The following is a 26,649-nucleotide window of genomic DNA, read 5'->3' as shown; positions in this document are numbered from 1 at the left end:
CTGCAGCTGCCTTGATGAACTATCCCCACAGTTAGATTCCCTGCAGGTGGTACCAGCTTCCATTCAGAATCGATTTGCCACCTGCTTGGGTGGAAACCTTGGTGACAGTTACTGTGTCACCCAAGCAAAGTCATGGAGTTTATTTGGTTATTAATGTGATTGTTGGCACACCCTATGCAATATGTCTAAATTGAATTATGGTGTCAGGTACAACTATAGACAGGAACGAAGCATGTGTATTATCCATGATCATATGTCATTAAAAAATAATATTCTTGAGAAAAAGAAAAGGAAAGAGGGAGGGAAAGGGAAAAGGAAAGGAAAGGGTCAGATGGGCTCTCTACCCTGTCCCCACACCTGATCAGCATTGGCCTACTCACACTGGAGGGGTGGGGGCACCTTTTGGACTTCCCTCATTGGCTGATGGGCCAGAGCAGAGCCTGGGTGCTATGTCCAGCTCTCCTGCATGGCCTGCCTCCAAGCCCATGACAAAAATCCAAGCCTCAGCAGAGTGTCCCCCACCCCATTCAAGAAGGAATAATTAAGTCAATGTCACCTTGACACCCAGGGACACGGTTTAAACACCTGGTCTACCCCTCCAGTTTCTTTCTTGGGGCCCAGATCTCTCGCTGCTCCTCCTTGCTGCACTCCAGTCCCTGGAGGCTCTAAAGGAGGTTAGCAGACAGAGACCAGCCAGTACAGTTGGCTTCCCAAGGCTTCTCGCTCCTCTGAGCCTGGAGTTGGCTGGCAACTGGGTGAGGGAGTGGGGAGCTTTCTGGCCTCAGGTCCCCTTGGAACTCTTCATGTCTCCACAGGCATTTTCAGTTCCCATTTTTCTGGCTTGGGTGGCTCCGTTTCTCTAGCTAGGGTTCCTTCACAGTTAACCAGAGCCTCCCACCCACCCACCCCTTATATGACGCTTCACAGAGGAAACTGCTCTCCTGAGCTTCTCTCCAGACTGTTTCCCTTCTTCTCTCCCTTCAAACCCTGCTCACTTGTCACAAGGCAGCAACTTCCCCCACCTCCTCTTCAGCCCCCCTCTTGTGATAGACCCGGGATTAGAGCAGGCATCGCTGGGCTTCTTCCCAGGGGCACTGTTGATCGCTTGCTTGCTGGTAAAGCCTGAATGTTCATGGTCAATCTATCTTCTTCCTCTTGGCCAGCCATGTTTTTTTACCCAGCCAAGCACAGAGGGTCCATCCTGTATACCATGCTCACACCCTAATTCTGACCAGTGAGAACTGAGAGAGATGGTCCAGTACCTTCTGGGAAAGGTTTCCTTGATACGAAAATGAGCTGCACTGGACCATATCTGTTTTCTTCTTCCATCGAATGTAGTCATGTCTGCCAAGAAATGTAAGAACTATTTGCAAATACCAGGTGAAATTAAACCAACCAATATGCTGAAGGTGACAGAGTACAGAGGTAGAAACAACTCTGGTCCTTGAAGATGTCTTTCAGACCTTGACTTAACCTTGGAACCACCCATTCTTGGGCTATTTTACTATATGAGATAATAAAATCCACTTTGTTTGGGTTTTTTATGCCTCACAGCTGAAATCATCTCAACCCAGAGTGTGGTTTTTCTCTCCCCTTTGCCGGGTTTGCTGGGGAGAAAAGGTCTGATATCACCCCAAACTCTATCTTTAACCATGGACCAAAACCACACCCTCTGCCTGCTGTTGTAAATAAAGTTTTATTGGGATTCAGCCATACCATTCATTTCAGATTGCCTACGGCTTGATTTGTGGAAGGAGGAATGGTATGGTCAACAAATATGAAAATAGTTACTATCTGGCCCTTTACCAAAAATGCCAACTTCTAATTTAGATCCATTAGATAGAGAAGCAAAAGTTCCTCAAAACTTGCCACGGATTATATAGGTACATTAAAACATGAAATCCTTGGGAAAGAAGACACTGTTAACCCTGAAGAGTCTTGGAATGCCTACCTTCTGCCACAGATACAAGGCCACAGAGTCTGTCCTGAGAAGGACAAGATGGGGTACAAGGTGTTGATCAATCTCACAGCGTGTGTTGGTTAATTTTATGCATCCACTTAGCTAAGCCACGGCACCCTGTTACATGGTCAAATACCAGTCTAAAAGTTGCTGTGAAGTTCTTTGTTTGTTTTGTTTTGAGTAAAGCAGATTACCTTCCTGGAAAACATGATGGGCCTCACGCAGTCAGTTGGCCTTTCAGAAAAGACTGAGGTTTCCCAAGGAAGAAGAAATTTTGCCTCTAGACTGTAATAGAGAACCCCTGGGTGAGGTTTCGGTGTGCTGGCCTGACGATATTAGACTCAAGACTGCAATATCAACTCTCATCTGAGTCTCCAGCTTGCTGGCCTTCCCCAAAGATTTTGCACTGATCATTCTAATTCTGTCCCAGCTGTAAGGTCGACATCTTATTTATTTTGTTGAGAGGAAGTTTCCAAAGCGAAAAGTCAGAGATGATTCCCAAATGGACACAAGAGTCAAGATGTTTATTATTATATGGCACAATCCTGCCTCCAACACACAGATCCTGAGTTCACAGTTACAAAGACTGGGAAGAAACCTTGGGTAAGCCGACCCCTGTCATACCAAGAACTAAATAGAGGTGTCTCTGAGGGCAGGTTCAGAGGTGAGGTCAACCCAGCTGAAACATCTTTTTAAACACAGGGTTCACAGGTCAAGTCCGGCCAGCTTGCCACTTCTCCGTTGAGGATGGCTTACATTCCTTGGGAAACTGCACGCTTGTAAGAAGAGGTAGAGGGGCTGTACTTCCCTCCAGGACACAGCAGGAGCCACAGTCTCCAGCCGGGAAGTCTCCCCAGAGTGCCCTGAGGATGATCTGCTTTGAAATACAAAGCCCAGGAACTGGACAAATGGCCCTTGTCTGGGCAAATGCTCTGTGCTCTCTCAAGGTTCCTTTCTTTTCCATGTCGAAAGTCTCCACTTCCGTTGGCTGTTTAACATCCTGGCTTGAGGGAAGGTTCTAATCGTTGATTAGCTTGCCCCCTTGAATCTCAGTATCTGTCTATTCATAGGAATTCTGGCTCTCAGGCAACACCAGACTCTTTGTAGAGGGAAATCCTTAAGAAATTATACTTTGAGAAACCGTCCTTCTGTAAATCCTCCTGCCCTTGTAGTGTTTCATGCCATGTCCAGCAAACAGTCTTGCCATTTGTTAAATGAGTCAAAATATTGAACAGCAGAAAGTCATTTATTAAAATTCTAGTTCCATTGAAAATGCAACTTATTCGGGCATCTTGCATTGCCATAGTTATTTTCATCTTATTTCTGAGATATTAGCAACTCATGGCCATTACGGAGTCCACTCATAATAATTGAGTTTCTGGCAGCCCCACATTGTCAGCATCCCCCAGATCCCCCAGGGCCATAGCCCAAGTAGAAGGTGGCAAAGTGTATGAAGTGTGGGTGCATGGGGGGTCACATAGATCTACAGGAGGCTCAAGAAGACAGGGAAAGCCTAAGGAAATGGAAAGCTGTGCCTTCTAAATTTTTTTTTTTTACATTTATTTATTTTTTAGAGACAGAGCACTGGTCAGGGAGGGATAGAGACAGAGGGAGACAGAATCTGAGCCAGGCTCCAGGCTCTGAGCTGTCAGCACAGAGCCCGGCGCAGGGCTCGAACCCACAAACCGTGAGATCATGATCTGAGCTGAAGTCAGATGCTTAACTGACTGAGCCACCCAGGCGCCCCGAAAGATGTGCCTTCTAAAGAAGTACATCTTCTGATCTGTACTGTTGGATGAGCCAAAATCATATATATGTATATATATCCAATGTCAGGAACCTAGGGAGGAGAAGGTGATGGGAAAGACCTTTGACTCATTACAAACCAGACTGATTTATGCTCTCTGACTATGGATGTTCATGCCACCCTTGTCTTCACATATGTCTTTTTTTTTTAAGATTTAAAAAAAAATTATTTATTCATTTTGAGAGAGAGAGCGTGTGTGTGTGCAACCAGGGGAGGGGCAGAGAGAGAGAATCCCAAGCATTCTCCACACTGTCAGCACAGAGCCCGATGCAGGGTTGGATCTCACAATTGTGAGATCATGCCCTGAGTCAAGATCAAGAGTTGGACATCTAACGGACAGAGCCACCCAGGTGCCCCCTCTTTGGAGCAGACCTAGGGACGGTGACATCTTTTTCTCAAGACCCAGTAGAGAAAGGGCTTGAGCTAAGCAGACATTTTTTCCCAAAAGGAAGTTTCAGCAGCAATTTTTAGCTATCCCCTTTTTAAAAATTTTTTTTAATCTTTATTTATTTTTGAGAGAGAGAGACAGAGTGCGAACGGGGGAGGAACAGAGAGAGAGGGAGACACAGAATCCGAAACACGCTCCAGGCTCTGAGCCGTCAGCACAGAGCCCAACGCGAGGCTCGAACTCACAAACCGTGAGATCATGACCTGAGCAGAAGTCGGCCGCCCAACCAACTGAGCAACCCAGGCACCCCGAGCTATCACCTTTTAAAGCAAGCTCTCTCCGGGGTTCCTTGGTGGCACAGTCAGTTGAGCGGCTGACTTTGGCCCAAGTCGTGATCTCGCAGTTCACAAGTTGGAGCCTCAAGTCAGGCTCTTTGTTGACAGCTCAGAGCCTGAGGCCTGCTTCGGACTCTATGTCTGTCTCTCTCTGCCCCTCCATGGCTTGTGCTGTGTCTCTCTCTCAAAAATAAAAACCTTTTTTAAAAATTTAAAGTAAGCTCTCTCCATCCCAGGAAACCCTGTGCCTAAGCACTTGTTAGTTCTGTAACATCGGATACAAAGTTTCTCCAAAGCATAACCATAACGAACAAACCATAAGTAGCATATAAAGGGCATGTATCTGTGTGTACATGTATATGCATGTGTGTGTCTGCGTAAGAAGGCAATTATGTGGCACCCATTATGCAAAGTTATGTCCATTTGGAGAATAAATTCTCATTTTCAGCCTGCCTCTAGCATGGGTTAAAGAGTTCCATATAGGGGCGCCTGGGTGGCGCAGTGGGTTAAGCGTCCGACTTCAGCCAGGTCACGATCTCGCGGTCCGTGAGTTCGAGCCCCGCGTCGGGCTCTGGGCTGATGGCTCGGAGCCTGGAGCCTGTTTCCGATTCTGTGTCTCCCTCTCTCTCTGCCCCTCCCCCGTTCATGCTCTGTCTCTCTCTGTCCCAAAAATAAATAAAAACGTTGGAAAAAAAATTAAAAAAAAAAAAGAGTTCCATATATTAACCTGAAGTTGTTATTGGTATGCTAACAAATGGAGTTAATGAAAACCATTTTACATAGGAAGGAAGGGTAGATGGAATGCAGATTGAGAAATCATCTGAAAACTGATGGCAAGTCCTTCTATGTGTTAAGATCATGCAACGGATGACCTCCCTGCTCAAGGATTCCATCAGACCAAGTGGTGCAAGCAGCATTCTGTAAGTGGCCTTTTCCTGCTGGTGGGTTTAATAAAATGGAGCCCATTAAAGGCAAAGAAAAGTTGCTTGGTTGAAACTGGATCTTACAGATCTCAAACAAGTGCAATCATCCAATTGTTTCCTAAAGAATATACATTCGAAATCGTGAAGACTTTGAAAAAGTGCCTTTAAAAATCACTTGTTCTGAATCTTATGTCAGGGAGAGTAAAGGGGGGGAAAAGTCCTACGAAGTCATCCCTAAAAGGCCTTAGGTAGTTAACTAGCAATTTTAACGCAAACTCACCTTTACTGTTTTAAGGGAATGGCCTTGAAAGTGATCCTCATTATTAATAGCATTTATGTCCAATTACATAAACCTATATTTCAAGACTCAGAGCAATCTAAATTGCATCTCGACAACATGTGATTATGCCCAGGCATTTTCACAACTTGCCTCTCAAAGCACCAGAGGGAAGAAGGCAATTCCTCACTCTTCCTTGCCTTAGCTGATGCAATAAGTCACATGCGTTTTATCAGACTCGGGCTCCTGTCCACTTACCCCCTCGAAAATCAAACACAAATTCGTTCTTTGTGGCTCTTTCTTGACTAAAAATGTTGGATCCATTTGTGTTTGTTTCCATGTGGCTTTTTACGGATCTTACAAGTTAGTTTGTACTGTTCACAAAATAATGACTTCTCCAAAGACTTTCTGATACAGGAACACTATAAAACGTGAAACTAAAAAAAAAAATAAATAAATAAAATAAAATAAAATAAATAAACGTGAAACTGCCCCAGGTGAACAGAATAATGCCCTGGTCCTTAATGGACTTTCAAAGGCCCCCTTTCCTGGGGCCATGTGCTAGGGTAAGAAGCCTTGCAGAAACTTCTGTGTGGCCTCAGCTCCCCTGAGGCCCAATCTTCCAACAGGGTAGATGTGGCTTTACCCCCACTCCTTGGTGGCACAAACACAGTGTCCCAGACCCAGATTCTTTATTCACTTTACTCACCATGTCCCCTTGGATGGGCAATTGAGCTTCCTTGAATCTGTTTTCTAATCTGAATCTGGCAGAAAAGGGGAAAAAAATCATATGCCAGATATTGATTAAACACTACCACATTCTAGAGTCAGTATCTTAGAAAACAGAATCAGTCTTCCTCCCTCAAGGAGCTCATGGTAAAGAAATGAAACATACAGCTTGCCAGAGAGTAGTACATGTGAGCCAGTGAGGAGCATTGTGGTTAGGGGACCAGGAAAGACCTCAAAGGGAAGGTGATTTGTGAGTAAAGACCTGAAGGAGGCGAAGGAACAAACCCTGTGGACCTGTGGAGGCAGAGCCTTCCAGGCTGAGGAAACAGCAAGTGCAAAGGCCCTGTGGTGGGAGTAGACCTATGCAGGAAAAAGAGTATGACCAGAGCAGAGAGAAGGAGGGGAAGTAGGAGATGAGGTCAGAGAAGCAATAAAGGGGGCAAGATCATCTAAGAAAAGAGGTAGAAAACAACAGCCTAGGGTCACATGACCTGCCACCTGTTTTTGTAAATAATCTTATTTGTTTTTTTTTAATTTTTTTTTCAAAGTTTATTTATTTTTGGGACAGAGAGAGCCAGAGCATGAACGGGGGAGGGGCAGAGAGAGAGGGAGACACAGAATCAGAAACAGGCTCCAGGCTCTGAGCCATCAGCCCAGAGCCCGATGCGGGGCTCGAACTCACGGACCGCGAGATCGTGACCTGGCTGAAGTCGGACGCTTAACCGACTGCACCACCCAGGTGCCCCTGTAAATAGTCTTATTTGAACCACAACCATGCCCTTTGGTTTCCACGTTGTCTATGGATGCGTTCAAACTACAACAGCAGAGTTAAGTAGTTGCAACACAGGCTATTTAGCCCACAAAGCCCAAAATATTTAATATCTGTCCTTTTACAGAAAACACTTGGGAGTCTCCAGTTTAAACAAATAGGTTTATTTTTCTCCATGACAGGTCTAGAGTGGGCAGTGCAGGCAAGGTGCAGAAGCCCCATGATGTTAATAAGGCCCAGACTCTTTTTATCTTTATGGTCCACTAGTCTTAGCCTATGGATGTGTTTCAGCATATTCTCAAAATAGCTGTCAGTGCTCCAGAAATAGCACATTCTATCCACATCTGAGATAGAAAGGCAGGTGAAAGAGGTATCGGTTCCTTCTACTAGGAAAGCAAAAGTTGACTTCACCCCCACCCCCGGAATGCTTTTCCCTGTCTCTTTGCCCAGAAGTAGGTCATATGGCCCTTCTAGCTTCCAAGGAAGTTGGGAAAGCCACGGAAAGGACCGTCAAGATTGACTTAGTCACTTTCAAACTTTTTTGACCATAACCCACAGTGAGAAACATATCATATCATAGCCTAATGCACGTAACTGAAATACTGCAAACAAAAGTTTTGTAAGAGGCAACTTACATTTACGTTGTGTGCTGTAAACTGATATTTTCTCTTCCAGTGTCTTAAATATGAGTCACATCATCTACTCACTTAATTTCATCACCCACCGTGGGGATGGTGCAAGTGCCTTATGAAAAATGCAGTGGTCACAACCCGTCGCTAGGGACTGGCACAGCTCTGCTCCAAACAAGTTCCTGGCTCTCCCTCTCTCTCTCAACTTTCTTCCTTTTCCATTCCTTTACTTCCTTCCTCTCTTTTCTCCAAAGAAGAGAATGGATAATGGATTGGCAACTAACAATAGCCACAACACCCACCATAAGTGAGCTGGAGACCAAATACAGTTTCATTGAATACTGAGTGAAAGGGGAAGGTGATCATCCTTCTGAAGGAACTGAGGACCCTGATGACAGACACTTGTCTTCCATGTAAAATCCAGGTGGAAACACCTATTCCCCAGGGGGTGTCGAGGGGATTGTGTGGGGTCCCCGATGTATAGCACTAGCACAGTGCCTGACACATGGTGGGAATGCAAGACACAACAGGTTGCTTCCTCAAATGCAATCATCTCTCCAGACCGGTCCTGGCCCTGGACACAGAATCAAGCAGATAAGAGGGAATGATTCATTCTCAAGGGCTGGAAAGTCCCAGGGAAATTGCATGTTACCCTGGTGCTGTGCTTACTTATCCTATTGGGCACAGGATGAATACTCAGAGGTTAAGGGCTATGTTGAATTTTGCCCACTGTTTTTGTCTGTTTGTTTTGTTACATAATTGTTTTCCAAGTTAGCTATCATACTGTGTGGTCTTGGTTTCAGTAGTAGAACCCAATGATTCATCTGTTACATATGACACCCAGTGCTCATCCCAAGTGCCCTCCTTAATGCTCATCACCCATTCAGCCCATCCCCCTACGCCCCCACCCCACCCCCATCAACCCTCAGTTTGTTCTCTGTATATAAGAGTCTCTTATGGTTTGCTTCTCTCTCTATTTTTATTATATTTTTCCTTCCCTTACCCTATGTTCATCTGTTAAATTTCTCAAATCCCCCATATCAGTGAAATCCTATGGTATCTGTCTTTCTCTGACTGACCTATTTCACTTAGCATAATAACCTCCAGTTCCATCCACGATATTGCAAATAGCAAGATTTTATTCTTTTTCATCGTCAAGTAGTATTCCATTGTGTGGTGTGGTGTGTGTGTGTGTGTGTGTGTACCACATCTTCTTAATCCATTCCTCAGTTGATGGACACTTGTTGCTCACTGTTTTTGAAAATTTTTCAGAAGCAGCAGTTATTGGCCTTAGCTTTGATGACCAGAACTTTTGGCTATGCAGGAGTGGAAGTCCCTGACCACAGGCCCTAAGCTGGCAGAGGATGGGCCATTCTCCATGAACTCATGCAAGGGCAAAGGTGAAGTATTTCTGGTCATCTTTAGCCCCCTCATTTTTGCAAGTGGGGAAATTGAGGCCCTGAGCAGTTGCAACACGGCAAGCTCCTGCAGGAAATAGACAGCAGAGCCGATCTCTTGACCCCAAATCCAGCAGCAATAATTAACACAGCCCCTCTCAAGAGGGGTCCAAAGGGCCCATAAATTCAAATCCCAGGCTGAATATACCCGCATTTTTCTAGAAGGTACGTATCAGGTTCTAAAATGGACATCTGTTTCTACAAAGTTAGGAACCACAGACTGAATGACACTAAAATGATTCGTGTTGAGAGTTCAAGAGAAGAGGTCTGGAGGTCAGGACTAGGGATGGTGATATAAAACAGAAACTGCAAATGTTTCCATCAGCCTCTTCCCCACCCCACCCCACCCCCACCCCTCCATACCCCAGAAACAATGAGCTTCTGAGTTCTCTAAAAGGCCTGTGTGCTTTTGTCCCCTCTGCCTCTGTGCAAGCAAATCCCCATCCAGTAGGCAGTGATTGGGAGAGAAGTTTATCTCCTTTTTTTTTTTTTTTTTTAAGTTTACTTTTATTTTGAGAGAGAGAGAGACAGAGAGACAGAGCACACAGGCACACACCAGCAGGGGAGTGGCAAAAAAAAAGACAGAGAATCCCAAGAAGGCTCCCCACCGTCAGCACAGAGCCCAACGCAGGCCTCCATCACAGGAGCCATGAGAACAGGACCTGAGCGGAAATCAAGAGTGGACGATTAATTGGCTGAGCCACCCAGGGGCCCCGAGAAGTTTACCTCCTCTTTACCATCGGATCGCATTTCTTAAACTCAGAATGAGTTCTAAGAGGCCACACCAAACAGTAGGACCACACACAGGTGCCCCTTGAGCAAAAAAGATGACAACGGCCTGGCTTTAACTGATAACATCCTCCCCAGTGCACACTAGTAATTTTGGTACCCACGAAGTGGCCTTTGTTGGAAACCCAAGGGTCCTGATCACCCAAGGGTCCCAGACTCCGCCCACGCACCGGACCCTCCCGGCAGAGTCGGGACTGCTTCCTCCAAGCGTCTCCGGGCGCCCTCGTCGTGACGCGAGGCCACCTCTCCTGCCCGAGTCCCCGAACCTTCTTCGCTGCCTCTCGGGCACAGCCCGAAGCCCACCCTCCCCTGTGTGCCCGGGGCGAGGCGAGACGGACGCGGCGGCGCCATTGGCCTGCGCGAGGCGAGAGGCGGGGAGAGGCGGGGATGGGCGGGGCGCAGAGGGACACATGGAGCGGGCCATTGGCCGGCGCCGGGCGAGGGGCGGGGAGGGGCGGGCCCTACGCTCTAAGCCCCAGGGAACTGGGGCAGTAAGCGCTGCCTACACAGCTGGAGTGCCGGCGAGGGCACAGCACGGGCAGCGGCTTCTGGACGGCGCGATGAGCGGACGGTGAGTGATGCAGAGGCAGGAGAGTTTGGGGGCATCCACGGAGCACCGTCACCCCCGTCCCCGAGCCCAAGACCGCCCCCAACCATGGGCTCTGGAGCCTGGGCACCGGTGCCCCTTGGCTGCCGCGTGCAGAGTTCCCTCCCCCTGCAGCCTGGCGCAGCCCCGGCCATTGCTGAGAGTGGGCACTGCGCCAGGCACCTTCTCCAGAGGGAAGGCACCTCAGGGGCTCAAACCTGAGCACGATGGGTGAGAGCGGCCGCAGGCTACACCTTTGCCCAGTTTGCCTCTTATCTTAGGCAATATCCTAGAAGCATTGATCTTAGTTGTGGGGAGAGGCTCCAAGAGGCTCTGGCACAACTCTCGGATTTCACAGATGGAAAACCGGCGCCGAGATAATAGCAGAAGGAGGGGCTTGCCTCACCACGCCATTTACAGAGGATTTGCCTTGTTCCCAGACCTGTGCAAAGGTCATTAGCACAATAAGGCACCTACTTCTCACAGCCCTGATACTTTCATTTTCCCCATTTTCAGATGAGAAAACTGAGGCATGGAGAGTTATGGAACTGTCCAGTTTCACCCAGATGAGTCAGTGGTTGAGACAGGATTTGAACTCAGACTTTGTTGGGCCAGGTCTCATTCATTTCAGCAGCTGACTTCAGAGCTCACCCTGCCCACCATCCTATTCCAACCCCCACCCCCCACCCCTCGCCGCCCCAGCTCCTGACACTCAATCAGGCACTTCTAATCCCCAAGAGATGCTTCAGTGTTTTTACAATGGGGCACAGCCCTGTGGGAGGGAGAGCCTCCTCCCACACCAGGATCAGTGCAGGGTTAGTGCTGGTCAGTGCTTTCTTAAAACACTGTAACGAAAGCTTTAGTAAACTCACTTCATAAGCAAATTAAATAAAGTCCCAGCAAGTGGGGCTAGGATTCTGGAATTTGAACCCAGGCAGGTTAGACTCCAAAGCCTCACACTTGCACTGGCAGAAGAAACCCTTCCTAGCTTCTCTATAGTTTAACTGCTCGGGGTACAGTCAAGATTTGTTGCCAGTAGCCATGATTTAAAAAAAAGATACCCGCAGTGAATTGGTAGAACGGACAGGTTAATGCAGGTCTGCTTGCCTCCTGCTCTCCAGTATAATCCCTGAGCTGCTACCACCAGGGTGAGAGGTGTGAAAGGGAGGAAGGGAGGAAGGAGAGACTGAGGGAGAGGAGAGAAGGGGGGGTGGGGAGAGAAGGGGAAGGGTGAGCAGAGAAGATGAACCGCATTAAACTTAAGTGGAAACATTTCTGGCTGGAAGTTGTAATGGGGTGTGGTTCAGCTCTCTGTCGGTGGTGAAGTGTATTTTCAGCAGTTCTTGTCATCATTCTCTGTGTGGGTAGTGCTGGTGGTTCGACTTGACAGCGAAAATGAGGTTGACGCTACTGATTAAACAGCCCCTGTGAAAGTGGGAAGGGAGGCCATATTTCCACCCTGAGACCCCGGGGGGCGGCCTGGAGGTCGAGAACAGAAGGTTCTCGAACAGAAGGTCCAGGGTCCCCTGGGTCAAGGTCACCTGGACAATGACAGAGAACAAAGGACATGAACAGAACTCAGCATGTCTCAGTTCAGATCCTGTAAGTGAGAAGCCTCACAGGGAGACCCTGACCAGGAGGTCTACCGGAAGGCACTCTGGACTGGGCCTCTGGGGACCTGGGCCCTGGTTTTGAGAGCAAACTCAACCATATGTCCTTGCTCACAGCCACTCCAGGGGAGGACTGCCACCCTCTTTGAGTCCCTTGTCCCCATCTCCAGAGCACACCCCGTTGTGCCCTATCATGAGAGCTTCAGTTTATTATGGGTGAGCCTGCTATGAGGCCCATCTTATAGCAGTCAGTGATTCAACTAATGAGGGACCTGAGGCTGAGAGAGGGAATGGGACTTGGCCTCAGGTCACACAGCTGAAGAATCACAGAGCAGAGCTTGAAACTCAGATCCTTGTAAAGGTTGGGTTGTTATCTGGTCACAGAGTACAGTGAAGGAAGTGTTTTGGAATTGTTTTCAAGTAAATTAAAACCAAATAGAAAGCAGCTACACTTCCCAGAGCTTCTGCTCTAGTGAAAGGGGAACTTATAGTTTGCTCAGTTTTCTTTTCTGGCTGTCTGACCTCCTTCTCCAGGAGGCACTGCTGAGGGAGAGATTTGGAACCCCTTCCCCTTGCCCTGCCTGACTTTGGGGGATGGGAGCAGGGAGGCCATGCAGCCCCATAGCTGCAGAGCTGGGAAGAGCCCTGAAGATGCTCTAGATCAGCTGCCGGTACAATCCTGGTTAAACTGAGGCCCAAGGGCTGGCACAACGTGGTGACGTCACATGCCACATTGACGCTGCAGCAAAACCCACACCCAGACTTCTCTCTGGGATGCCCCTTTGCCTCCTCCCTCTCACTGTGACACGTTTCAGCAGAGTTCTTAACCTGGGCTCTGGGAATCCAGGGGCACATGAATAGGGACTTCCCAAGGCCCCTGCGGTAGTATGTAAATTTGGTGCACACACTTGCACACTCATGCACACATGTGCATTTTTCTGGGGAGTGTGTGTTATTTCAAGAGATTCCAAAGGGCTCTATGGCCCAGAAGATTCTGAGCCCCACTATGTGTCACAAGAAACCACCTCCAGCAACTGCCCTTGGCACACAGGCCTGGTGCAGTAGATAGCAGGGGTGGGGGAAGTCACAGAGGGCACCCGGTGTGGCCCAACAGCAGCTGGCACTGAACCCTTGGAGGGCTTGCCCGCCCCCCCCCCCCCCCGCACCTCTGGCCCCAGACACTCAGGCTGTTGGTCATTCTGAGCACCTGTCTGGCCCAAAAAGCATGGCTGAGGGGATTCCTGCTTCCATAGACACCCTCTTCCATAGGCAAGGAAGGGTCCCACATGGCCAAGTGTGTATGAGAGAGCGAGCAGGAGGGTCGGAAATGGCTTTCTTGCCTCGAGCTGCTGTGCCTCGAGAGCAAGAGCAGAAGCCCAAAATCCTGCCACAGGGGGCTGGGTGAGCACTGCCTGTGCGCTCGGGTGAGAAGCCATAAGGAAGGCCAGCCTACGTGTGGACAGAGGGCCAGGCTCTTCAGAGGAAGGGCGATGGTGTCAGGGAGACCCGGGTGCCAGAATGGGCTCAGGGAGACCTGTTGGTGGGAGCCCAGGAGGCGGGAGGATGCAGTAAAGGCGAGTTGGGGTCCGTGAGTCAGCCCAGGAGAAGGCAGTGAGTGGAGTGGCTGCTGTCTCTGCGGCCACCTCTCCTGCCCTCCCTCAGCCACCATCACCACCATCTGGAGTGCGCACAGTGTCCTCCTGGGACCTCCTTCCCAGCTACCGTGCTGAGGCAAGGAGGGCTGTGGCTGAGCCAGCGGGCAGATGGCGGCAGAGGGAGGGGGGTGGACAGCCATGGATATGGAGGGGAGGGTAAGGACAGCAGTGTGGAGGGGCGGGGGGCAGCAGCTGCTGAATCGCTGTCTGCTGTCTGCATCCCAACAACTGGCTTTCTCAGCAAAAATGTGTCGCTGAGGGGCAGCCCGTGTGCGACCAGACGTCCTCTCGGAGGCAGCTGGTACCAGCAGGCACTGCAGCTTCCTCCGTGGCCAAGCTCCGCCATTTGCTGGCTGACAGGTGCTGGGGGTTGGGAGGGGGGCCCTTTAAGGCCCCTTCTTTCCAGTGCCCCCTGCTGCCCCTGGCTGGTCACGGGCTACTGAGCCGAGTACATCGGCTTCCCGGGAATGCGAGGCAGTGTCCCTGCACCTGCCCTCTCTCTCGGAGCCTGCCTCCTTCTGGCAGGAGCATCCTGGGCCCCACACCTCTGTCCTCCTTTCTTTTGCTTCCTGCGTCGCTTTATTTACACATTGGATTGTAATCATGCCTAAATAAGAGAATAATCATAACTTGATGAAGCGTTAGAACAGAGGTTACCAAGCCCCCAGATCTCACAGACATCCCCGGAGCATTTTAATTTGGATAGTGACGCATTGACCATTTTGCCAAGTGAGGACAATGACCATCTATTTTTGCCATCATTTCAGGAAAAGAGAGGGCATTGTAAGAGGGAAAAGTAGGCAGCGCGGAGTCGTGAAAGAAAAGGCTTTCAAATGTACTCAGTTGGCTTCTTGGAAACCCCACTCGCTTAGCCTTTCTTTCCCCTTCGGCCCTGGCCAGTAGGAATCGGGCTGTCATGGTGACCCGAAGGGCCACAAAGCTGCCTTCTTCTGTGATAACCGGCTCCATGACCACCAACAAGGGAGAGATGGGCCAAGCCTAGCAGTTATAAAGGCTTCAGTGTCCTTTGTCCCAAACCAAAGGCCAGAGACAATAGCAAGGGCAGGCTGTGGTGCCTGCTGTCCTCAGCAGCCCCTCTGCATGGCTGACTGAGCAGCCACTGAAGTGGAAAGCAAAAACAGTTCACTGCTTGTTCACTGGGGACAGGTAGGTAACCATGGCTGGCAGGTCGCCCCGGGGGCCCTTCTCTGGGGGACAAGGAGCCCTGGCTGCTGTATGAATCTCTGGTCAGGAACAGAGCCTAGTCTGGCCTGGGGAAGAAAACCTGGAGACCAGAGCTGTGTGCCTTGGGGCCCTGGGGGAGGGGTGGAGGCCAGGACAAAGAGGGCTGGATCCCAGGGCCAGAGGGTTGGCCTGCCCAGCTGCATCTGTCACTCTGGTTTTTGGACTGCGCCAGGGTGGCAGGCCAGCCCCAGCCCGTCCTCTCCCCATCTCCAGCTTCAACCAAAGTAACCTTGCTTTTTTTTTTTTTTTTTAAGATTTTTATTTTTAAAATTTTTAAATGTGTATTTATTTTTGAGAGTGAGAACAGGAGAGGGGCAGAGAGAGAAAGGGGGACAGAGGATCCAAAGCAGGCTCTGTGCTCACAGCAGAGAGTCTGATGCAGGGCGTGTACTCATGAACCACGAGACCATGAGCTGAGCCCAAGTTGGATGCTTAACCGACTGAGCCACCTAGGCACCCCACAACGTAGCTTTGCTATAATCCATTTGTGCGTTGGACTTCTGCCTGTAAATATGAGATTGTGCTTTTTATTAAAGGTTGAAAAGCACTCCACTAAGAGATTCGCTAAGGCCGTGTCCAGTGCACGAAGAGAGTGAATATTTAAAAAGGGGCAGTTTCAGGAACATGTTCCAAACAGAGAGGGATCTCTGTTTGCTTTCTTCCTTTTGCTCTCTTCTCTCTCTCCCTCCCTTGCAACTCTCTCATTCGGCACTTATCTCTAGGGCACCTCTAAGGTGCATGTACACCTCACTTTAGAGCTCTACAAGACACTGGGCTTATCAAAATGAATGAAAATCATCTCAACATTCAGTCTGGTAAAGGACACACAAAGGCACAGTGTTCAGATTTGGAGTGGAGATCTTATGAGTGACCGCAAGCTCAGGTCTGGAACTCAGGGAGGTGGAGACATTGTCTCCTCCGGGTGGAAGGGTGGACATGTGAGAATCAGACAGACAGATGATGCATATCAGAAGTCCATCATTCTCTCAAAGAAGATACTGTTTTTCTAGGGGGCAAGGTTCCCGACACATAAGGCTCAGACCCAGCCCAGCAAGTTGGAAGAGACCCCCTTTGTTGAAGTGGGCCCTTTATTGCCTACCTCCAGCCTTGCTCACTCATTTCCTGCCCTCCCCTGGGACAGTGTACAACCCCATTCTCCATTCCTGCCGAGCTAAGGTATTTACTTTATGGGCTGCCTTCCCCCTTCCTTCTTCACTTGACCACCTATAATCCAGGACCCTTCTCCACTTTCCTCCTGACCTCATCCCCCCGCTGATGCCACCTGACTCCGGCTAGAGCCACTCAGCCTGTTGGTCATGTCCTTTTAAAAAGCAGATTCTGGAGGGCAAAGTTCTCCCGAAAGCCAGGGCTTGGAAGGTTTCATGTGTTACTTTGTACCGTGCTTTGCAAATACAGAGCCCTAGGCAAAGCCCTGGATGGGGGGTCCCGGCCACCCACCTCACTGTCAACCCGAGCAGCCCCTTTTAATCTGATTTGCATAAATATTCCATGTGAACAAAGTTCAGTGGAACCAGGCTTCCATTTCATCTTGGCCTAGAAAGCGTTTGGCGGAGGGGCGCCTGGGTGGCTCAGTTAGTTAAGCGTCCGACTTCATCTCAGGTCATGATCTCGCGGTTTGTGGATTCCAGCCCCGCGTCGGGCTCTGTGCTGACAGCTCGGAGCCTGGAGCCTGCTTCAGATTCTGTATTTCCGTCTGTCTTTTCCCCTCCCCCACTTGTGCTATCTCTCTATCAAAAATAAATAAAATGTAAAAAAAAAAAAATCACGGGGGGGGGCATGGTGGGGTGCAGGACAGCATTTCATACATAACCATTTGAATGTTTTTGCCGTTTTAAGAATTCAGAACTCTTGTTGGGGAAGCCTGGGAGGTAGGGTACGAAGAGCTTCCATTTGTCCCGTAGGTTACACAGGAGGGGCTGGTTGTGCGGAGGGGCGGCTGCTGACGAGTTTGCAACAACCAGCCCTGGTCTGTGTTGCCTGGGTGCTCACTCAGAGGGGCTGTTGTCCAGGAGCCTGTGGCCCTGGGTCCCTGAGGGTCACGGCTCCTCCCCAGCCAGTCCTCTCTGCCCTTCCCCGCCCCATTCCCACCCTTCTGGCCAGAGCCAGGGCCCATTCTTAACCTTGCCCGTTGATCATTTCAAGACACCTCTGTTTCCTGTGCGGCACCCAGGGAGAACATGCTCCACAAGCCCCACTTGTATATTTGGCAGATTAAACTTGACATTATCATAAAAAAAATTAAAATAAAAAAAAAAGTCTTCTACAGTTAAGAAAACGTCTAACCTGCTGGAGATCAATATCCCCATTGTACAGATGGGAAAATGAAGGCTCAGAGAGGAAAAGGCAGGAAGCTAGAGCCATGAGGGTCTTTAGCAGCCCCTGGCCCAGAGCTGTAACTGATCACTGCTTGACTTATAGAGATTTCACTTATAAGTATTCCTCCTAAATAGAGCAAAATCAGCATAGTCCCCACATGCTGTAGGAGAATCAAAGTATTGTAAACTGGGTCCTGTCATGAATCAGAAGTCACACGCCAGAGCCCCGCTAAAGCCATCTGTATTGCAAGTATATTTTGTCTAGCTACATTTTATTTTTAACTATATAGTTTTAATTGAATAATTTACGGCCTTAAGATAGTGTAGATTATGCTGCAGTAACAGATCCCTGAGACTCCAGCAGCTTAGATTTATTTAAATCCCTTTCCCAGTCCATATCCGCCATGGGTTGGCAGAGAGCTCTAGTCCGCAGAGGCGCTCTGGGACCCAGGCTGACCATCTGGAAGCTGCACCAATCGGGACATGTGGCTTTCTGGATCACCACGGCGAAGAACGGGGTCACAGGCTGGCTTGAGTGCACTAGTCTGAGAGTGACACACACAACACCTCTTATGTGTAGCGTGTGACATGTTAGTCACATGGCCACCCGGGGGGGTGGGTGGAGGAATGTGAGTGGTCACAGGTCATCCCAGGGGCAATGTCTCTGCCACAGTGTCCAACTCCAAACAGTGAAATATAGCCCTTACAGATGCAGATTTCTGGCTTCTCATGAAACGCCAGAAGAGCTGCCCCTCCAGAGAAGGAATGTGTCTCCCTGTTCCCCATGGACGCCACTGACCAGTGTCTCAGTTGAGTCACTTTCCTAGCCCCTGGAGACTTTTACGTGTTTTCCAGTTGGGAATGCACAACTCTGGGAAAGCTGACTTTGGAGGACCCCATGAGGCTTCTCAAATCCATCCAATAATTTAGTAGACATCTATGGGCCTCTTGCTGTGTGTCAGGCTCGGGCTCGGGGCTGGAAACAAGAGGTGAGCCAGAAAAGTATCATCTGTGGTGCGGAGGTCTGCGGCTTCAGCCTCCCCTCCCACCTCCCCTACTTGTACTCCCCCATCATCCTGTCAGCCACCCACTCAATGGGTCAGGCCCTGCGGGCCCAGAACATCCAGGAGCCCAGAGCAGGTGCTGGACTAGAGAGGAGCCTTTCCTGATACTAGAGGAGGGGACCACTCTGGCAAGGGTTTCCTGGCAGAGCTAGCTTGCAGAATACAGGGCAAGCAGTGGGCTGTTTTCTGGACAAAGAATAGCTCCATCAAGACCCAAAAGGAGAACAAAGCAGAGAGCACAGTAGGCGAGATGAGAGCAGCTCGGGGAAGCTAGAGCTGAGAGCAGGAAGTGAGAAGGGGTGGGAGAGAAGCTGGCTACAGAGGAGGCCAGAGGGAAAACCGCCTGCTGTTACTTCTGGGTAAATCCAGCTCTTCCCTTCCGGTAATGAGCCTGTGTAAAGCAAGACACAGTTGTGCCAGGGACCCACAGAAACAGTGTTGAGTGAGAAACTCAGATACTTTTTTCTTGGGCTGAAGCCAGCTCTGCATGGAAACGTTTGAGGAACTCCTCAGAGAGGGAGCCTTGCAGAGCAGTTTTTTCCACTGGAGACTGAGGTGCTGAGGAACCGAAACCCGATTTTGAAATCCTATTGCCCAGCAGTGAGGCCCCCCGCTCCAGAACCCCATAGCGCCCTGCCCTGTGCCCTATAGAGGTAGGGTCTGACCTCTGTCTAGATCCTGTTTTGCTTCTCTCTAGACCCACGGAGAAGGGAGGTATTTTTAGGATGATTCTGAGGTCACTGAGAAGCCCACCTCCCTCAATTCATTCCCCTTCTCCCTGTTTCCCCTGCTTCCAGAATCGAATGCTCATTCAGGCCTGACACACCAACACAGAAAGCAAGCCTGTGTTGTTTGTGGGTGATATCAAACAAGTGGGAGGAGAGTGTGTTCAGCTAGGGAGTCAGGGCCCAAGGGGACGGAGCACCCTGTCCACTTTGAGGGCATTGACACAGCAGCAGTTGAACCTGACCCCGAACCCCCAGGAACATTTGCACACACACAGAGGTGGGGAAGACCCGACCGAGCCGGGTTTGTGTGAACAGATGTTGGGGTTTGGGGAAGGAGCCACTCTGTGATATGAAGGACAGGCTGTGCGCCCTGTCTGTGCCACTTCCCAGTGTGACTTAACCCCTCAGAGTCCTAGCTGCAACTTGAGAGGAGCGGTAGAGACAGGGCCATGACTGGGATAGGGAGAGAGAGAGGTACTGTGGCTCACTGCCTGACACACGGGGGTTCTCAATAAGAAAGCTCTCAGCCAGGGTAAGTTGGAGAGGGAGAGTAGTAGAAATCTGCGCAGAAGATGCCAACAAGATAGAAAAAAACACCTGTGGATTTCCCCAGGAGGGTTTAAGAAACTCTGTGAAGCCTTCTGGGTTGTGAATACACGGTTTCATGTGTGAATCAACTAGCAATCTTATAATCTTTATAGAGATTACCCCATTGCATCGATAAGAAAAGGAAGTCTGGAGGGTCTAAGTCACTGTGCGAGATGGGTTTTAGTGACCGGGATCTAGGATCTAAATGCTTATGTTCAATGACTTTGCCACCGATTCACTGGGAATCTTGGGTAAAGTTCTTAACTTCTGTCCCTGTTTTCTCGCCCATAAAATAGTACGAGGATAGTACTTACCTTATACCGTTGTTGTAAGGAGTAAAAACGATAATTCATAGAAAATGCTCAACACGGTCTCCAGCATGCAGTGACCCCAGTACTGACTAACCCATCACCAGGAGAGCTGGCCCAGGTGTGCTGGTTCCAAAGGGCCACCAGCCTGGGCTCAGTGGGAATGAAGGAGAAAGGCCCAGGGTGCTTTGGGGGGCTGGAGGAGTGATGGAGGCAGTAGCCATCATTTAGGGTGTCCCAGCTGAGGCAAAAGAGCCTGTGGTCTGAAACATTTAGGAGACGGATCCAGATCCCTAGGGATTATGGAGAGGTTCAGGGAGGGTGGCTGTTGGGCTGGTACTGGGTGCCAGCTAGCTCAGCAGTTCTGACCTTGTCTCCCGCCAAGGGAAATATGGCTGCCCCGTGTGGGGTGTGGGACCCCATTAAGTCCTCTGAGCCTGATCCTTCAGAGCTATGGCCACCCTGTACCCCAGGGTGGGAGGGGGGAGGTGAGGCTGGAGCCACAAGGCCTGCACAACAGGGCTCTGGGCACTGCACTGGCCAGCACTTCCTTCTCCGGCTCACCTGTCTGTATGCTCTTCCTCCTCTTCCCTGCAGGTAGCCTCCCTGATGCTACAGACAAGAGGAGAACATGAAGGAAGATTGTCCACCCAGTTCTCATGTTCCCATCAGTGACAGCAAGTCCATCTTGAAGTAAGCCTTTGTGTACAGGGAGGGGGTCTGGTGGTCACTCCCTGCCATCGGCAGCCTTTGGGTAGAGGGATTCTGGGCACTTTTCATAGATAGGACGATGTGCCTGCCCCAGGGACAGTGATGGGGACACTTCTTTTTGAAGCCTGGCGCCCTGGAGATCAAGGATCTCTTTGGGTTGAGGGTTTGACCCCTGCCCCCTCAGGCCCACAAAAGCAGGAAAGCATGGCCATGTCCGCTGTGACTCTGCACAGATGGCATTTAATTTATTCAAAAGCTAGAGCAATACTAATACTCTTATTGTGTCAAACAGTTTGGGGAAGAAATAAAACTCAAAATAGGTTTAGAGTTGTTCTTGAAAAAAGCATATTTTATTGACATGATGATTTTTTAGCTTGGCTTATTTTCAATTTTATTTACTCCGTCTTACCTTAAAAAAAATGCTTGAAGTATTTATTCAAATGTATTTCTGAACTAACGTAAGTTTTCATTTTCTCTTGCTTTTTGCGTGCTGGGGCCAAATATTTTCTAGATTTGGGCAGCTCCTATTTGCCTCCTTGAAGAAAAGCCAGCCTCCTAGCTTTCGCTGAGCTGCTTCCTGGGTCCTCCAGTTAGACACCTGAGAAAACAGACAGCATCCCATTCACAGTGCTGCCCATACTCTCACATTCCCGGTTTAAATTTTATAATGAGAATAACATTAGGTACGCCTGGGTGGCTCGGTCGGTTGAGCAGCTAACTCTTGATTTCAACTCAGGTCATAATCCCAGGGTCTCGGGATGGTGGAGCCTGCTTAGGATTCTCTCATTCTCTCTCTCTCTCTCTGCCTCTCTCCCCTGCTTGCTCGTTCTCTATCTCTGTCTCTCTTTCTCTCTCTCTCAAAACAATATAGTTTTGGGGAAAGTCATAATAATAGCCATAACATGATTAATTTCATGTGTATATATCCTAATAAGTTTATGTTCAGCATTGATACACCTACAAGCACAGCGAACATGCAGCATTGACTCTTGCAATGTTAACGCCATAACATTAACTGGACCACAAGTGAATCACTTCCGTCATCAGTTACCGTCATCCCCACATCAGGCAGCACACCAGAGCACCAACGGCGGGTTTTGCTTATCCACTCCCTGGAGTGCTCCAGTGTCAGTGAAGGCACTGCCCAGAGAGGTTCTAAAGCGGCCCCGGCCAGCAGGGGAGTGACTTCCACGTGTGGCCGCCAAGCACGTGACTTACGGGCGGAGAAGTACAGTTAATATAAAAGACAGGTGGCAAGGACATATTACGAAATGCAATAATGAACAAGATCTCGTTAATAGCGTTTATGTAAAACGTTCATATATTAATACCAAATACAGGTGGCAAACACTTATTACAAAATAAAATAATGAATAAGGCCTCATTCATCATGTTCATATTGATTACATGTGGACATGAAAATATTTTAGATATATTGTGTCATAAATAAAATGCATTATGAAAATTAATTTCACCTGTTTTGTTTTCCTTCGTGATGTGACCGCTGGAAGGGTTAAAAGCACACGTGTGCCTTGCATTTCTTACCTGTTGGACTGCACTCCCCAGCAGAGCCCAGCTTGGGCGCAGGGACCGGCTTCTATCTGCTAAGGCTTCCCTTTATTCTGGGGAGAAGGCGTTTGGGCAGAGTGGCCTCCCTCAGACCTTCGGGATCTTATCTCACAGCTGTCACCTTCACCTCTTGGTCAGACCTCCAGAAAGCCAGGATGAGGAAGAGGTAGACACCCCTCATGATGCCCCCAGAGCAGCCACACCAGGCACTCACAGAAAGTAATATTGTTGGGGGGGGGGGGGGCGGGCAAGGGGGAAGCAAGAGTCTTTAAAATGCCAATAATCCAATCCCGGGGGATTTATTGAGGAAATGACTCAGAAGTAAAGTACAAGGAGATTTTCGGGAACTCTTATCTGTGATAGTGAAAGCATGCAAACACCATTTGCACAATTCTATGGGCCGTCTGTGAGCTCACTTCCTTCTCTTCCCAGCCCTACACCTTACACAAGGTCTGTCATGTGGAAACCTCTAGAAGACTAAAAGGCATGTGTCTGATGGCAGAGTCTAGTCTCTAAACTGATTATGTGTGGCTGGCAAGACCTGTATCATCACGTCCCAAAGCCCTGCCACGCCCCAAGATTATATGTGTGTTTACCTTTTTAGGTCGGAGCTCTTAAGCTTGCTAAAAACTTACAACTGCTACCACGAAGGCAGAAGCTTTCAGCTGAGACACCGAGAGGTAAGGCCTGTTTCTCTTCTTTATTCATAGGTCACCATTTATCTTGGATTGCTGAAGACAGTCCTGGTTTATACCTGCTATTCCAGGGTCATTATTAAGACCTTTCCCTTCACTCTGAGAAGTGTCCCAGTTAGGATAATGAAGTATGAGGCCGCCCATCTTCTGAGTTAGAGACCAGGTTACCAGCTCTCTCTCCCGGACGTCCTGTAAGGGGTGCTGAGGGTCAGAGCGGCCCCTCCCTCTCCCTCCCCCAGCGAGAGTTCAGAGCAGATGGAAATAATCACCTGCAGTTCTTCTCCTTCCACCTGAGATTTTTGCCTCCGTGAATTGCCAGGACCCTGGAGACTAAAATCTTTAAGACCGCACAGCCAGTCCCTTCTGTGCCCAGCCCACAGCACAAATAAGGAACTCAGCACAGGGCTCGGGTTTGCCCAAGTTCACAGGGCCATCAAGAAGTGGGAGCAGTCTCTGTGGTTGCCAATCAGAATAGACATCAGAGAAGGCTTGAAATGGAGGAGAGCTCCCCAAAAGATGCTCACGTGGCTGGGCAGGTCAGAACAGGAGAGACAGGGCAGGCGTGGGGGAGTGGAGGACTCGAGAGAGCACGTGCTATCTGCAGACGCTGTCGCCCTGCGGACCGAACCCGTTGCTGCTGTGCAGGAAGATGGGCTCCAGGGAGCCAGAGAAGTTAGACATCTGGAATTTCATGTGAAATTTCCCAAACCTCGAAACATCAAGCGGGCTAAACAAAACACGTCTGTAGGTGAAATGCAGCCCAGGCCAGGCTACTGTCACCCAGCTCCAGAGCCTGGAGGGGAGGGAAGCAGCTGGCTCCTGGTCCAGGCAGCACTGGCCTGCCAGTAGTGTGACCTGGAATTGTGCCAACCTCGCACGCCACCTCCCCTGGACCCGCCGCCCTGCACAGGGCCTGGGGCCAGCCCTGACGGCTTGTCTCCCAGCCCCTCTGCACTGTTCCTTCGCTCCCGCTCTTCTTTCTGCAGAGCAGCCTCTCTGATACGCGTCTTATCGGCCACTTACCCTGCTCTGTACTGCTGCTGGAAGGGCTCTGATGCCACCGCCCTGCTATCTCTGCTTTTGCTGTTTCTTTTCTTGCCGCCTGGCTTCGTGTCCCCCGGCCAGGCACGGTGTAGCACCTGAGCACAGATGCTGGGTGACTAACCGGCAAGTGCAGGCCCAGGGCAAGCTGAGATGAGTCCCGAGCTCCAGTGTGCTGGACAGTTTAATCTATACTAAGCGAGGAGTTGGACCCACTTCAGTCCTTGTGCTGGAGGCATGCGATGGAGTCTTCTGGCTGCACCCTGCTTCTTAGCCCTGGGCCATTCAGTGATTGACGTAAGACCCAGCAGCTCTCAACAGGTGGTTTCTGCTCAGCAGCCTCAAAGTCACCTGGGAACTGGCTAGAAATGCAAATTCTTATCACCCTCCTTCCCCCAGGCCTCCTGACTCAGAAACTCTTTATCTTCCCAGCTGTGTTTTAACAAGCCCTCCAGGGGATTGCGATGAAGGCCAAGTTTGAGAACTGCTACTCTTAGAGTTTGGTCTTGACTCTTGGGATTCCCCAAGACAGTCCCCTCTGTAGGAGCAGTTGTGTGGGGAGCAGGGCTGGGAAGCCCCAAACCTGTGCCCTGTGTTTGTGTGTGATGGGACAGGCCACGTGGGAAAGTGAGAGACCCAAAAAGGGGAAGAGGTATTCTTGACGGGCCCCCGTGGTAAGAAGTTAACGCCCCACAGTTGGGGATTTTCATGTTCCTAACCTAAAAAAGGTATGAGGACCTGACTTGATCTCCCCGGAGCCAGAAAGTACCTTGCAGGAAACTTCCACAGCCTTAGCCATCAAGGGGATGCCAGCCTGAGGGAGTATGTGTCTTTGGGAGGTGATCGCCACTATAGAGACGGGCTGTAGGTCTGGGCAGCACCGAGTTCTGATGCTGAAATGCATGACTGGTTCCTGGACACCAAGGGCCTAGTGACCCACCCACCACCCGGCGTTCAGGCCTCCGCCGTTTCTCGGAATGCAGCCCCGGGACCTCCTGGACCTCGGAGAACTCCCAGTTGCAGGCACTTGCACTGTGGGGCCACCCCAGGCCGGCTTCTCCTCAGGGGTGGGGCACACAGGCACCAGGCACTTTGCCTCCGACTCGTTTCTCACCATACAAGAGCTTTGTGACATCAGAATGGCCATTTTCCAGACAAAGAGATTGAGGCCTTCAGAGTTGAAGTCTCCAGCAAGGTAAACACTGCAGTAAGTGGAAGGTGCCAGCGTGGCTACAAGGTGTGGGCGCCGAATTTGTAACACAGCAACAGCATTACCAGCATTAAGCTTTGAGGGGCCTCGGGGATGCAGGCAGCTGCTTGTCACCTTCAATCAGCAAGCTAAGGGGACTTCCAGCTACCAAGGGGCTCAGCACAGGCTGCGCCCTCACAGAGCCATGTGGGGCCCAGAAGAGACCTTCCCCCCACCCCCCCCCCCCCACCCCCCCCCACCCCCCCCCCCCCCGCCGCCGCCACCCATTGTCACTAGGTTTCCCCCAGAGCAACTGTGGCCTGACTGCCACCGTCTCCTTGGGGGTCCAGAGCCCTTGGAGAGATGAAGTGTGTCAGGGAATAGGGGCCACGCCCTAGGGCAAGTGTTTCCCTGTGAACTCTCCCCCAGCTTCCAAAGGGCAAAGGAATCCCTACTCAGGAGGCCCAGGCACCCGCTTCCTCTATTGTATTATAAACTTTGCTTTTGGATACTTTTGCTTGTATTACAATGAAGAGCTTGAGCAACCTGGAGCCATCTGTGCCTTTTGAAAGATAGCAAAGCATTTTAACCAGGCTGGGTGGCTTCTTGAGAGAAAAAATGGACCACCTGGAAATACCAGTGGGTAAATATATCACTGTGATGAAAAGCAGGACCCTTATGTCGTGCAGGGGCCTGTGGCCCCCTCAGGGAGCCCGCCTCTGATGCTCCCCCTGGTGGCCGTGAGCACGCACAACACTCAGTCCCCATCCTTGGCGCCAGGCTCCTGGGCAGGGGAAGAAAGGGGAGGAGCATGCCGGGGCTCAGGGTCTCTGTCTCTCCCAGGGTGGGGAAAGTCAGGATCCCCTTCCCTCTTAAAATGACCCCCCCCTTCCTCTAAGGCCAGGAGGCAGAAATGACAGGCAGTTGACAGACCACTGGCACCTGGGGTGAGTACTCGGTCATGGACGCGTTCCCTTGAGAGCTCCAAAGCGCTTGCCAGGCTGCCCCCTGGTCAGGTCATTGTGTCCTTTCCCACTCCAGTGGTGGCTGTGGGGAAGAGACTTCTCCATAGGACCCCCATCACAGGGACTCTCTCCTAGGCTGTTGTGTCTCATGGGAAGCTTGGAATAATGCCAGAAACCCCTTCCCCCTGCCCTTTATTCTTTTTTTGGCGGGGGGTGGGGGGACACCTTCTGAAGATACCATTAGCTTCTTTCATCTCAGTACACATTAGCAGAGGAGCCAGAGCCCTGCCTGATGT

At 50.1% G+C, this 26,649-nt stretch overlaps 1 protein-coding gene across 3 annotated transcripts in view; it reads left to right on the top strand.

The window, feature by feature from the left end:
• The first annotated feature begins 10,547 nt into the window (after positions 1-10,547).
• The window catches only part of RASSF4 (Ras association domain family member 4), a 32,648-nt gene continuing 16,546 nt past the window's right edge, over positions 10,548-26,649 (top strand). For all 3 annotated transcript variants that reach the window (XM_047825629.1, XM_047825628.1, XM_047825627.1), the window contains exons 1-3: positions 10,548-10,634; positions 20,781-20,876; positions 23,068-23,143. In XM_047825629.1, the coding sequence (XP_047681585.1) occupies positions 20,815-20,876; positions 23,068-23,143 (138 nt within the window). In that variant the 5' untranslated portion in view covers positions 10,548-10,634; positions 20,781-20,814. The remainder of the gene's footprint in view (positions 10,635-20,780; positions 20,877-23,067; positions 23,144-26,649) is intronic.

This window comes from Prionailurus viverrinus, chromosome D2 (genome assembly GCF_022837055.1).
Source record: "Prionailurus viverrinus isolate Anna chromosome D2, UM_Priviv_1.0, whole genome shotgun sequence".
NCBI lineage: Eukaryota > Metazoa > Chordata > Mammalia > Carnivora > Felidae > Prionailurus > Prionailurus viverrinus.
Note: the sequence above shows the minus strand (reverse complement) of the source record. Positions and strands in the feature narration are given on the sequence as shown.